The sequence below is a fragment of the Nannobrachium achirus genome (assembly GCF_963921795.1).
Source record: "Nannobrachium achirus genome assembly, chromosome: 12".
NCBI classification, from domain to species: Eukaryota; Metazoa; Chordata; class Actinopteri; order Myctophiformes; family Myctophidae; genus Nannobrachium; species Nannobrachium achirus.
The window spans coordinates 5,644,472-5,658,751 of NC_137832.1; the positions used below are offsets into that span (position 1 = coordinate 5,644,472).

General features: G+C 40.8%; 1 protein-coding gene across 1 annotated transcript in view; it reads left to right on the top strand.

Moving 5' to 3' along the window:
• Positions 1 to 14,280, top strand: part of tmc2b (transmembrane channel-like 2b) — a gene marked incomplete at both ends in the record, with an annotated part of 50,056 nt that overhangs the window by 35,153 nt on the left and 623 nt on the right. The window contains 6 exons of the mRNA XM_080737936.1: positions 39 to 167; positions 2,599 to 2,666; positions 4,559 to 4,798; positions 7,364 to 7,489; positions 10,664 to 10,742; positions 12,811 to 12,940. Of these exons, the coding sequence (XP_080594062.1) occupies positions 39 to 167; positions 2,599 to 2,666; positions 4,559 to 4,798; positions 7,364 to 7,489; positions 10,664 to 10,742; positions 12,811 to 12,940 (772 nt within the window). The remainder of the gene's footprint in view (positions 1 to 38; positions 168 to 2,598; positions 2,667 to 4,558; positions 4,799 to 7,363; positions 7,490 to 10,663; positions 10,743 to 12,810; positions 12,941 to 14,280) is intronic.

Sequence of the window (14,280 nt, forward strand, 5' to 3'; positions counted from 1 at the left end):
TCTTCTCTCTGCGTGTTCCCTGTGTCTGCTGTGTCCAGGAGTTTGTGAAGCTGATCGTGTCGGACATGCAGGTCAGCTACCTGACCATCCTGATTGGGGACTTTGTGCGAGCCGTGGTGGTGAGATTCCTCAACTACTGCTGGTGCTGGGACCTGGAGGCGGGATTTGTGAGTACACTAACCCAGGGGTCTTCAACAGGGGGTCCGGGACCCCTAGGGGGTCCTCAGAGTTACTACAGGGGGTCCTCCAAATCTTTTTGTGACAGAAACTTTTTTTTTTCCTGGGAACTTTAGCCAAAAATAGCGGATCTACAAGCTCACCACGCCTCGCGCTGCGAGGCGTGGTGAGCTTGTAGATCCGCTATTTTAGGCAAAGGGGTTTGGTGTAGAGGAGAAAAAGAGCAGACTAAGTAGAGAGTGAAAGGTCAAGTTTATTAAGTATTGACGGTTCAAGTGTTTCAATATATGAAAACACAAATTGACACGAATCCAAAATCCACTGATGATTGTGCTGTCAAACGATGAAACGATATGGAATCTATGAACAGGTTGTGGGGGTCCCTGGTTCATCTCTCTCTCAACTAAGGGGTCCTTGGCCTGAAAACGTTGAAGACCCCTGCACTAACCATAGACATAGAAAGGTAGACGCCTCCTCTGGCTCGGGGGCATTGGTAAAGGATAGGCAATTTTTTATGGAATTCTTCCACGTGTGTCACAGAAACTGTAGTTCGGTAGGCAGATCAATCAGAGGCAGTACTTACTCCCTCTTTCCCTGAGTTACTTGCTTTGGCAATGTAAATGTTTGTCTCCTCATGCCAATAAAGCTCCTTTAGATTGAATTCAAGTCCTCGAAAAGAGACACACTGTGATTGGCCAGTAGTCACTTTGAGTGGCACACTTTTACCAGTGATTGGGCAGTGATGGCTGAGTGGTTAGTGTCCATACCTGGGACTCCAGAGACCCCAGAGGTCGCAGGTACGATCCCCCGCTCCAGCTATCACTGCTCCCCCCCCTCGCGCTCCTTGTGGGCTGCCTCATGAGGGTTCAGCTGGGTTAAGCTGAAAAAAGCAGCTGGGTTGGGCTGCGATACCCGAATTTCCCCCGCGGGAGGAGTAGGTAACTATCATTATCATCATTATCATTATATCAGTCCTTTTTTACCAGTCGCTCCAATGAACTGCAGTGGAAGAGGTATCTAGCTCTCATATATCTATGATACTAACTGTGTCCATGTGATCATACTTGTGTAAAGTAGTTAATATGTACTTTGTCGCATGTGGATCAAATGTCCCCTACAGTACAGGCCTGTCCCAATTTATACATAAATCGTCTAACAGCAATTATTCGAGATAATCACAATTATTTATTTGCATAATAATTTACATCTTGAACATTTTTTATATATTTTCAACCATTCAAAAGAATTGTGGAAATAGCGGATCTACAAGGTCAAAACACCTCTACCATGTGACTCGTTTTGAGCTTGTAAATCGGCTATTTCTACTTGGCATGTTGTTGTTTCAAGATACAGAAATAAATCCAAGTAAATCCAAACAGAAATGTAATTTTTATTCATAATGTTCCAATGTTCCATCATTAATCGCAATTATTTGAGCAAGAATTCATCCTCAGGTAAAATGTCATAACCGTGACAGCCTTTTACCCGTCATGAGACAATTTTATTGATCGTCAGAACAAGAGAGATGCTTGTATTATCATTTTTAAAATGATTTGGGGGAGTCAGGCTTGACAATTAGGAACAACCCGGGACAACGCTCCACACGTCACTCTTCTCCCTCTTGGCCCCCACACTCTGGAATGAACTCCCCATTGCAATTAGAACTGCAGACTCACTCCCTATCTTCCACGGTAATCTGAAGACTCACCTCTTCAGACTCACCTCTTCAGAGTTCAGACTCACCTCTTCAGACTCCACATTAGCCCATAGCACTTAGCACTTGCCCTAGCCTCAGTGTCCTTGCAGGCTTACAGTTTGCAAAGGCTAAAATGTAATTTAGATTTTACTATAAATTATGTAGACTGATATCAGGTCATTGTTGACCTAGCTGGCATCCTATATTGTGTACAGAAGTACAGATTATAGATTTGTGTTAGACTGATGGTTTACATACGATCCTGGCTCATATACCTAGATGTTATACTGTAGGTTCAGTGGTTAGTGAGTTATTTATATACCTTCGAAAACACGTTAAAAATATTTTGTATTGCAATATAGTATTTCTCAGAAGACAAACTGATAATACCTGGCGTATATACACACACCTAAATATGTACTGTATGTGCATGAATGTTTGGTTAGGGCCTGGCAGTAAACCAGTACTGTTTGTACTGACTGCTCCAACTCTACTCGATACGGCTGACAAATAGCAAGAAAAGTGATCCTTCACACTGGAGCAAACCAGACACCGCCCTGAGAACTTAATTACAGAGAGAGAGAGATAGAGAGGGAGAGAGAGGGAGGAGGGGGGGGGGGAGGAGAGAGGGAGATGGAGACACATAGAACAGAGAGATGCAAGTTGAAATTGGCCCACAGTTTTCATCACTTCATTCTGTCTCGTGTTGACATTTGTGTTTGTAGCCCTCCTATGGAGAGTTTGACATCAGCGGTAATGTGCTTGGACTGATCTTCAATCAAGGCATGATATGGTATGTATGTACTGTATGTACGTTCTGTTCTGTCCTGTCTGTCTGTCTGTCTGTCTGTCTGTTCATTGATTGAACATGTTATTAGACAGAATGTAAAACAGCACAGGTACAGTCAAACATGTGGTCTAAAAGGATAACACTAGTAAAAGTTTCCATTTCGGTCCTTGGTATTCAATTCATAACACCAAAACGATAATATCATTACACTATATGTACAGTGTAGAAATTTGATTGAGTAACTTTCAGTTGTAAATGAATAATATTAGACCAGGAGTATCTATACTGTACTTTGACTCCATTACCGAGCCTAATAACTTTGTCCAGCACTGTTGAGCTGTTATAGATCTGTTGTTAGCTGCTATAGATCTGTTGTTAGCTGCTATAGATATGTTGTTGGGGTGCAGTAGACAAAGGCACATTTATTTGTATCGCACACTTCAGCAACAAGCCAATCGGGAACCCAATCCCCGCCCTGTGTCCACCATGTAACATTCATAACAGGAACAGACTGTAACTGATGCAAAATTCATGTAAAGACATCTAAATGAGATCTAACAACCTTCCAAGTGTAGTGCACAAAGCAATCAAGCAAAGAAAACAACATAAAAAGGACATTTGAATTCAATCCTGGAAATTTTGTCCAGGACGCAGGTGCGTTCTATTCTCTCAATCCAATCCAATTATAGATTATGTTTCAAAACAGAGTTGACCAGAGTTGTGTGTCTATTATTAGATAGTTCTGTTGAGATGGGTGTCTTACAGCAGTGCTGCTGATTTAGTCTACTAATACTATGATGAAAAATGTTCGTTGACCAACTTTTTTAACTGAGGAAAAACTAAATAAAAATGAAATAAAAACTAAGCCTAAATATTGACAATTTCGTCAACAAATAAAATCTAAAATGTTAGGGAGGGACCGGTGGAGAAGAGATCTAATAGCGCTCGGGTGTTGCGCTCGGAAAATATCAGATCTGCAAATTTTCAGCATGCAACCAAGTGTAAATAACAGCCAAAATACATTTTAGTCGACTAGAATCTTATGATATTTCAGATGACTAAAATATGATTAGAACTATATGGAATTTTATTCAAAAGATTATGACTGAAACTAAATCAAAAGTTGCTTGTCAAAAGCACCCAGGCATGTGCACACATAGACATCAAAGGGGGCCATTTATCCGTCTGTAAAAAGTGCCCTCTCCAGACCATGAATGCAGTTTTTACTATGGTGAAAGAAATGCAAATGCGCTCTTTCCCTGCCATATACCTGAATGCAGCATTCAAGAGAATTGAACCAAAAGGCCCTTTTAGAAATGAGAACTCTAACACAGGGGTTTTCAAAGTGGGTGACGGGGCACCTTGGGGTGCCGCGATGGCAGTCCAGGGGTCCCGCGACACTTGAAAAAATATTTGGTGTCCTTTTAAACTTGAAGTACAAAGTTATTTTCAGTCAGTTCTAATCAAAATGGCTATTATCTCAACGTTTTCCTCGCAATATAATCACTAAAATATCGTCAATGTCGGGCAGAAACCTCGTATCTCCAAGTTTCAAATGTGAACGTCTTTTGGTAAAGCAAAGCCCTGATTCATCATAAAAGACTGTCCCACAAAACTAGTGAAAACAGCCGATCTACAAGCACACAACGCCTCGCATCGCGAGGCGTTGTGTGCTTGTAGATCTGCTGTTTTCACTAGTTTAGTACAATTTATAGATGATAAATACAAAACGAACCACAACGACAATATGCTATAAATATAAGGTGCCGGGAGTGAAAATTATAATGTAGGGGTGCCTCGGATTAAAAAAATACTTATGGGGTGCCCTGAGACAAAAAAGTTTGGGAACCCCTGCTCTAACAATCTCTGCACGTCTCTGCTGTCCTGCCCTCCAGGATGGGTGCGTTCTACGCCCCGGGCCTGGTGGGCCTCAACGTGCTGCGTCTGCTCACCTCCATGTACTACCAGTGCTGGGCGGTGATGAGCTGCAACGTGCCCCACGCCCGGGTGTTCAAGGCCTCGCGCTCCAACAACTTCTACATGGGTCTGCTGCTGCTGGTGCTCTTCCTGAGCCTGCTGCCCGTCATCTACACCATCATGACCCTGCCGCCCTCCTTCGACTGCGGGCCCTTCAGGTGAGCAACGCGTGCACACATTCACACACAGTTCAATACGTTTATTTATGTCCACCAGGGACGTGCTGGCCATTTGGGAAAAGCGGGACAACTCCCGAACGGCCGGTTCATTCCCGGTCGTTCCAGGCCGGCCTTTAGGAAAAGATTCAAAATAAAATGTCGTCCTTCGTTCCATTTTGGGGGCTGGGCGGCCAACAAAGTAAATCGTCACTGTCGGACAGAAACCTTGTATCTCCAAGTTTCAAATTTGTACTTTTTTTTTGCAAAGCAAAGCCCTGCTTCATCATACAAGGCCGTCGCACAAAAGTAGTGAAAACAGCAGATCTACAAGCACACAGCGCCTCACGGTGCGAGGCGTTGTGTGCTTGTAGATCGGCTGTTTTCACTAGTTTAAATAATTTTTTAAATGATAAATACAAAACAAACAGTTTTGGACATACAAGGTTTCCACCCGACAACAATGAAATATAACTCATGTAATTGGCCCACTGGCTTGTCACTTGTCATGATCTGAAATGGCAAATCTTTGAGTAGCAGCAGCGCTATAGAGAGATCTCTCTCTCTATAGCGCGCAACGAGAGCCTCTCCAACTCTTTTTCCTGGGCTGAATCAGGGGCCCAGCACGTCCCTGATGTCCACACACAGGGAAAGCATTACAGGGACACAGATATTTCGGGTGCGGTATAAAGGTTACATTCATAAACTAATGGATATGTCCTCATGATACAACACGCATGTCACTCTGCACCAGGGAAGGAATTTCACAGAGGCCATGGCCTCTGTTGCCCCTCAGTTTGGCCGTAATGCCCCAGCTGACTGTACCACTCTCTTGTCAATATGTAGACAGCAGACAACAGTGTTTCTTTCTTGTCATGTAGACAGTGTCTTTGTTGAGATTCTTTGTTGAGATTCTGACTAGCTTCCGGTGCCGCGGTCGCTAGTCTTCCTGGGGTCCACATAAACAACATACAATATTCATGCAAACACCAACTTCTTACTGGTCTTGCACTGCTGTGTTAAAGCGCTCTCTGTAGTTGTTCCCATGGGCTTGGAAGTCGACCCATTGCTATTCAGACAGCGGACAGACATACCGCCAGGTCTATTGCCTGCCTTGGATTATAAAGTCCAGGCGTTCCCAAACCTTTCAGCTTGAGACCCAAAAGATAAATAATTAATTAATAAATAATAATAATAATAATATGTACACTGAAGCTACCGGTATAAACACTATAGGATGCCAGGTCTACAGATAAAGCTGACATCTGTCTACAGAACATGCTATAATCTAAATGACTTTTATCTGTCCACATAACATGCTATAATCTAAATGACTTTTATCTGTCTACATAACATGCTATAATCTAAATGACTTATCTGTCTACATAACATGCTATCTAAATGATTTATCTGTCCAGATAACATGCTATAATCTAAATGACTTATCTGTCCACATAACATGCTATAATCTAAATGTCTTGTATCTGTCTACCTAACATGCTATAATCTAAATGACTTATCTGTCTACATAACATGCTATATTCTAAATTACTTATCTGTCCACATAACATGCTATAATCTAAATGACTTTTATCTGTCTACATAACATGCTATAATCTAAATGATTTATCTGTCTACATAACATGCTATAATCTAAATGATTTATCTGTCCAGATAACATGCTATAATCTAAATGACTTATCTGTCCACATAACATGCTATAATCTAAATGTCTTGTATCTGTCTACCTAACATGCTATAATCTAAATTACTTATATGTCTACATAACATGCTATATTCTAAATTACTTATCTGTCCACATAACATGCTATAATCTAAATGACTTATCTGTCCACATAACATGCTATAATCTAAATGTCTTGTATCTGTCTACCTAACATGCTATAATCTAAATGACTTATGTGTCTACATAACATGCTATAATCTAAATTACTTATCTGTCCACATAACATGCTATAATCTAAATGTCTTGTATCTGTCTACCTAACATGCTATAATCTAAATGACTTATCTGTCCACATAACATGCTATAATCTAAATGTCTTGTATCTGTCTACCTAACATGCTATAATCTAAATTACTTATCTGTCTACATAACATGCTATAATCTAAATGATTTATCTGTCCAGATAACATGCTATAATCTAAATGACTTATCTGTCCACATAACATGCTATAATCTAAATGTCTTGTATCTGTCTACCTAACATGCTATAATCTAAATGACTTATCTGTCTACATAACATGCTATAATCTAAATGATTTATCTGTCTACATAACATGCTATAATCTAAATGATTTATCTGTCTACATAACATGCTATAATCTAAATTACTTATCTGTCTACATAACATGCTATAATCTAAATTACTTATCTGTCTACATAACATGCTATAATCTAAATGATTTATCTGTCTACATAACATGCTATAATCTAAATGGACTTTTATCTGTCTACAGAACATGCTATAATCTAAATGTCTTGTATCTGTCTACAGAACAGAACATGCTATAATCTAAATGGCTTTTCTCCTGTCCTTTTTGCAGTGGTCAGGACAAGATGTACGACGTTGTGATGGAGACCATAGAACAAGACCTGCCCTCCTTCATAGGGAACATTATGGATAAGGCCACCAACCCTGGTCTCATCATGCCTGCTGTCCTCCTCCTGATGTAAGATATACATTACATATTAAACACAACATAAAATTATATATATATATATATATATATATATATATATATATATATATATATATACATACATACATACATACATATATACATACATACATACATACATACATACATACATATGTATGTATATATATATATATATATATATATATATATATATATATATATATATATATATATATATAACATATTAAACACAACATGACATAACTTCAGTCAGATGACTCACGAATAGAATTAACCAATTTGTCGCTGTTGTCGGGTGGAAACCTTGTATGTCCAAAACCGTTTGTTTAGTATTTATTTTTATTTTTCACAATTTTCACTATTTAAAATAGTGAAAATGGCTGATATACAAGCTTGTAGATCTGCTATTTTCACTCGTTTTGTGTGACGGTCTTGTATGGTGAAGGAGGGCTTTACTTTATGAAAAACGCACATATACCCGTAGCTTGGAGATGCATGGTATCTGCCGGCCAGTTACGATATATTATTATAGAATGCGAACGTATCGTATATAACATGGTCCATTAAACATAACCAATCAACCAAAACCAATTTGATCCAGAGAGGAGAAAAAAACTCATCAGGATACAGTAGGAACACCATCAATTTGAAGTTTATACGATCTCCTGTTTGGATGAAATTAGTGTCCCATCTGAAAATCAATTTTCTGTTCATTAACTCTATCGCTTTGGACGTTCCCGTTCGCCCCATTTTTCCCGGCGGCGCGATGCCAATTGTACGTTCTTTGGCTCGTTCTTTTGTACCTTGGTTTGATGTCTGTAAACTGATGAGGGGTCGCGCGGGTGTGTACCGTAGAGACAGCTCCCGTAAAAGTGCTCTCAAAAACCCACTGGACGTTAGCATCAATGGAGTAACAACACTCTTCCTTGTTATTTTCTCTGGATCTATTGGTCTGTAGCGATTGAGCTGCCTTGACGGACGGCAGCCTACCGCGGCCATTTTCACATTAATTCTTGCACGAGGCTGCCCTCTACTGCTGGTATAGCCACGGTACACCTATTTAAGGAGAAAATAAAATAATAATGATGAAAAAAAAATACATCTTTGTCTATAACATTGCAAAGGTAAGGTGCTTTTGCTGGCACAAAACCCAATAAATAAATAACAACATCTGGCAGTGAAAAAGTGTTAAAGAGCTGCAGAGATGTGGGGAAACCCCTGTTGGTGAACAAACACTCTATTAATAATATTTCAGTTATATATCTGCAAACAGATAAAAAGGCCTGAGCGCCATAAAGGCTCAGCACCTCGTCAAGCTGCCGGGGGTTTCCAGAAAGGCAGTGTTCCCGTTGTAAACAATTCAAAACAGATGCTGCACTCTAGGGTTGGAGGTAGTACTTAATTGTTACATCTTGTGTACCGGTACATAAGAGTAACACTTATTTTGGTTTGGCTTCCTTCAGACAATGCATATATAGTGCAATGGCTTAGTGAAATTACCGTTACGGAGCGGATAAAAGCGCAGAACTTTTTTTTAGGCTTCTTTAGGACCTAACGATGGATTTTATAAGGGTAAACATCATGGATTTTTGATGTTTACCCATATAATATCCATATCAAGTTGGGCTCCCATAGACTTTCTATACAGGAGGAAAATACCCAGAAAGAAAATCTGCTTTAAGTAGGATGTGAGGGGTCTAACTAGGGGTTTGTCATGATTCTGAATCCATTGCAAGCATTTGTTTTGCACAAAAATCTTTCCTTGGGCGAGAAATGGCCCCACAAAATGATGGTTTAGTGATGAGTCATCATTTTTCACAGTTTTTTGTGTGTTTTTGGGGGCCATTTCTCGCCCAAGGAAAGATTTTTGTGCAAAACAAATGCTTGCAATGGATTCAGAATCATGACAAACCCCTAGTTAGACCCCTCACATCCTACTTGAAGCAGATTTATTTTCTTGGTATTTTCCTCCTGTATAGAAAGTCTATGGGAGACCAACTTGATATGGATATTATATGGGTAAACATCAAAAATCCATGATGTTTACCCTTATAAAATCCATCGTTAGGTCCTAAAGAAGCCTAAAAAAAAGCTCTGCGCTTTTATCCGCTTCGTTTCGGTAATGTCAAAAACCAGCGTTAAGCAACTGAGCTAATAATAACAACAGCAGAAAATATTTAAGGAAAAGAAAGAATGCAAAAAACAAAAGAGCAAAGAGAGAATAAAAAGAGCATCATCAAATGTACATGTTCATAAAAGTTTGGCATATTGTATACACCAACAGCCTTTTTTTCCAGTGGTCGCTACCTAAATTTGTGTAAACAACTTCACAGTATATTCCATTTCCACTTCACAATATATTCTATGTACAGTACAGTAGGTGCAGTTCAAGCATAATAGTGCTAGCCTTTCCTTTTACCCTGGATAATTCTCGTTCTTGACAGTTCGTTCATGTGCGTGGAAAGACGCTTTTTTTGCAGTCTGTTGCCCGTAGCTTTGAGACTGCGTAGTCGTTTTCCATGCGGCAACATCTTAAACAGACTGTGGTTGGGATGGTTTAGATCATACATGGGCAACTGGCAGCCCGGGGGCCACATGCGACCCCCACCTTCACTTAATGCGGCCCAGCAGGTTAATACTGGATATTATTGATTTCAGCTGTTACAATTCCAAACATGACCTGCTTTAATTCTGTCTATATTAGGAGCTTAATGACTAGTATAGTAGTATTAAAATGTTTTTCTTTTATGTCCAATGTAGGTATTGTATTTAGGTTCATAAAGTTAACATGAGTATATAACTAAATGCGTTTGAAATTAAATCAAAATGTTACATTTCAGGATTCCAATTCAAAAATAATAAAAAAAATATTCAGGATTCCAATTCAAAATAAGCAAAAATAGCAGATCTAGCTGATCTACAAGCACAAAACGCATCGCAGAGCCCTCTGGAGTGAAGGTGGAAATATAGTGGCCCTCGCCATCATCAAAGTTGCCCACCCATGGTTTAGATCTTTAATTGATGATTCCACGGGGCTTTGCTGACAACGTTCGTCGTACATGCAGGGCTTGGATGGGGGGGAGATCACATCAAAAACGTCATGGTGATTACGGCCCCTTAGTCTGTTTGCTGAGCTCACTGAAGAAGAGTGATGTATAAAGAATATGTTGTGCTTCCTTACAGACTGGCTCTCTACTATCTGAATGCATTGTCCAAAGGATACCAACAGGCTAACGTAGACCTCAAGAAGAAGATGCAGATGGTTAGTATGCTCTCTCCTCTCCTCTCCTCTCCTGTCTGTGAACAGCTAATCTCAGGGGGACCGTACCTATGTTCCCCAGGTTCTATGTTCCCCATTTACCCCCTCAAAAAAGGTTCTATGTTCCCCACTTACCCAAAAAAGGTCCTATGTTCCCCAGGTTCTATGTTCCCCACTTACCCCCACAAAAAAAGGTTCTATGTTCCCCGCTCAACTTAAAAAAGGTTCTATGTTCCCCACCGTCCAAAAATGCATGGGAAGGGGCGCCTGGTGGCCTAGTGGACCAGGTGCATACCATATGGGCATTGCCATTTCGGCATCAATGCCTGTCGGCGTCGCCGGTTTGATTTCTGATCCTGATTCCTGAAAAAGAATGCATGGGAAACATTCATTTCTAATTATTAATAACAACTCAAAACACACAATAATGGGGAGAAATTACGAATACTAGTGGGACAGGGGGCACTAGGGACATCTGGACACCATACTTTTGTTATGACTGGGCATTTGGCGAGTGTGCACCTGGACATCTGGGCCTGGTGCACCTGGATCCGACATGTCTCCTTTCTGACATGTCTCCATTCCGACACTAACCCTAACCCTAAACCTAACCTCTATGGAAGTGCTGCCACTCCGACAATAAGAAGTCACTGTCGGAGTGGAGACATGTCGCAGCACCTGGACATAGGGACATGTGGGCATTAGGACGAATGGGGTGGAGACATCTGGGTACCTGGGCAACTAAATTAGGATTGCCCCCATTTCCTGCATTTGAGTTGGGAACATATACTTTTTTTTGGTGGGGAACATACAGTAGATCCTTTTTTTGAGCGGGGAACATAGCACCTTTTTGTGGGGAGGGTGGGTGGGGAACATAGAACCTGGGGAACATAGAACCTTTTTGGGGGGGAAGTGGGGAACATAGAACCTGGGGAACATAGGGTGGACCCCCTAATGACCTAACCCTTAACTTTTCAGATCGTCCTGTTAAAGCGCTGGTCTTTGCTAAACAAATGTTTTGCTACTCCTAGATTTTTCCCTAAACATCATACAAACACAGTACACACAATATCTCTGTAGTCACGTGATCAGGATTTATCTGTCAGACTTTTTCCTGTTCCATTCCGATTGGCTACGGCTGACTTTCAAAGTTTGGCAGAGGCCTGTTTTGCACAAAATGCCAACATTTTGAACACTGCGGCTGCAGCGTCCAATTCCTGTGAAACTTTGCACGCACATTCCCACCGTGCAAAAAAAAAACCTGAACCTTCTCAAATCGGCCTCATGGTGGCGTTTTAACAGGTTGCAACACAGTCCTGGATAGGCAACCCGGCCTGACAGGGGTATGCACTCAAAGGAGCACACTTTTCAAGTTTCTCATATTGTCCTTATATTCAGGTTCAGGTTCATATTTATTGTCATGTGTATTGATCAGTGTTGATTTCGTCGACTAAAACTATGACGAAAATTTTTTGTCGACTGTTTTTTTTCACTAACGAAAACTAAATAAAAACTAAACAAAAACTAAGCTGTGGTGACTAAAACTAAGACTAAATATATTGACAATTTCGTCAACAAAATAAAAACTAGACTAAAATGTTAGGGAGGGACTAGTGGAGAAGAGAGTCATTTTATGTTTGGTTGCTCTAAGGTGTTGCCGCGACGCGTTGTGAATACATTTTAGTCGACTAAATCAACTGTAGATTTAGTCGCCTAAAATGTTATGATATTTAGTCGACTAAAAATAGACTAAAACTAATACTTTTCAGGCGACTAAATTATGACTAAAACTAAATGACATTTTATTCAAAAGACTATGACTAAAACTAAATCAAAATTTGCTGTCAAAAACGACACTGGTATTGATACAAAGTAAAACACAATGAAATACTTCTGCGATGAGCATCCTCGGCCTTATCATAGAGAACGGCAAGGGTGTAAACAAGACAACTGTAAGGACTGTCCCCTCTCCTCTCTCTCCTCTCCTGGGGGTGTGGCCTCTCTCCTGGGGGTGTGGCCTCTCTCCTGGGGGTGTGGCCTCTCTCATGGGGGTGTGTCTGGTGGTGTGTAGGCTCGTGACGAGGAGAAGAACCGCAGGAACAACAAGGAGAGCAACAACGAGCAGATGAAGGACCTGATGGACCTGCTGCCCAACAAGTCTGGACTGCCTCCTCCTGAGGAGGAGAAGGAGCCTCCGCCAGGTACGCAATGTTAATCATCTTTAACCCATTCAGAACGGGTACACGTTTTGTGTATCATTATTTTATGCCTTAACTAATGAAAAATCGCAGATATACAAGCTCACAGCGCGGCACCGAGTGCCGCGCTGCGAGCTTGTAGATCTGCTATTTTTGAAAAATCGTGAAAATTTGAATTTTGACCCGATTCTATAAGTGTCTTTTGAATCCTTCTAAGGTTTTTTGACAAACCTATGTTTCTATGTCAGCAATCTGGCCAGCCATCGTCAAAGAAAAGGTCCTTTTCACTTAACTGGAGCTCAGTTAGTCTGTTCTTGAGAGACTACTATGTCAGTGGTGCTCAAACCTTTTCATGTGAAGGACCCCCAACATGATATTTATTTGGCCACGGACCCCCATCTCAAAATATTTAGTTCCAGGGACCACCCAGAAGCAAAATTTGAGTTACAAACGTTCACTTTGAAAATACATATATTCAAAGATTTGCACACATTTTCACAACTTTTTCAAAAATAGCAGATCTACAAGCTCGCAGCGCGGCACTCGGTGCCGCGCTGTGAGCTTGTATATCTGCTATTTTTCACTGGTTAAATCATTCAATAATTCTAGGCCTAAATGGGTAAGTAAGGGATAATGAATGGCTCCGCGGTGAATGACGATATATAACAGACCGACGGCCTGATAACTATCAGGCCGAAGAGATGTTATATATCGTCATTCACCAAGGAGCCATTCATTATCCCGCCTATTACCCGGCTACTAAATAAAATTAATAATTTGACTAAAAACTAAAAACAAAACAAAGTATTTCCTTGTTTACAGACGGCTGGAAGTGTTCCACAAGTGTTGCGCTGGGCGTCCCCCTAGCGCGACACGGTCGCCTTGGAAAACAAGGAAGTGCTGATTAGATAGAATCCATTTTCTGAAACTACGTTGTCTATTTCTCGCTTAAAATATTTTTAAAAACATTCTTGAGAGCAACGTTTAGTTGTAAATGTCGCTGTGTGTTTGTTTACATGGCTGATATGTTGGCTACAGCGCAAGGTTCACGCAGTGCAGCTTGACTGCAGCAGGTGCTTTGAGCCTTCGATTAGGCAGCGGTCTGTTATAGAGCGGAGCGGTCTGTTATCTGGGAATATCAGACCTCTCATTTCAGCGATAGACCAATCAGAATCAAGCATTCAAACAAGCTGGGTAATAATTAGCCCCATATAGAACCTCACCCGTCGCTGCATACTGTTGTGCTCCGAGACGAGGTCCTATAAAGGTTTCCCCGTGGGGGAGGAGAACGCCTCCAACGTTGAGGTAGAAAACACTCTTCCCGAAATTGTATCCACAAAGTA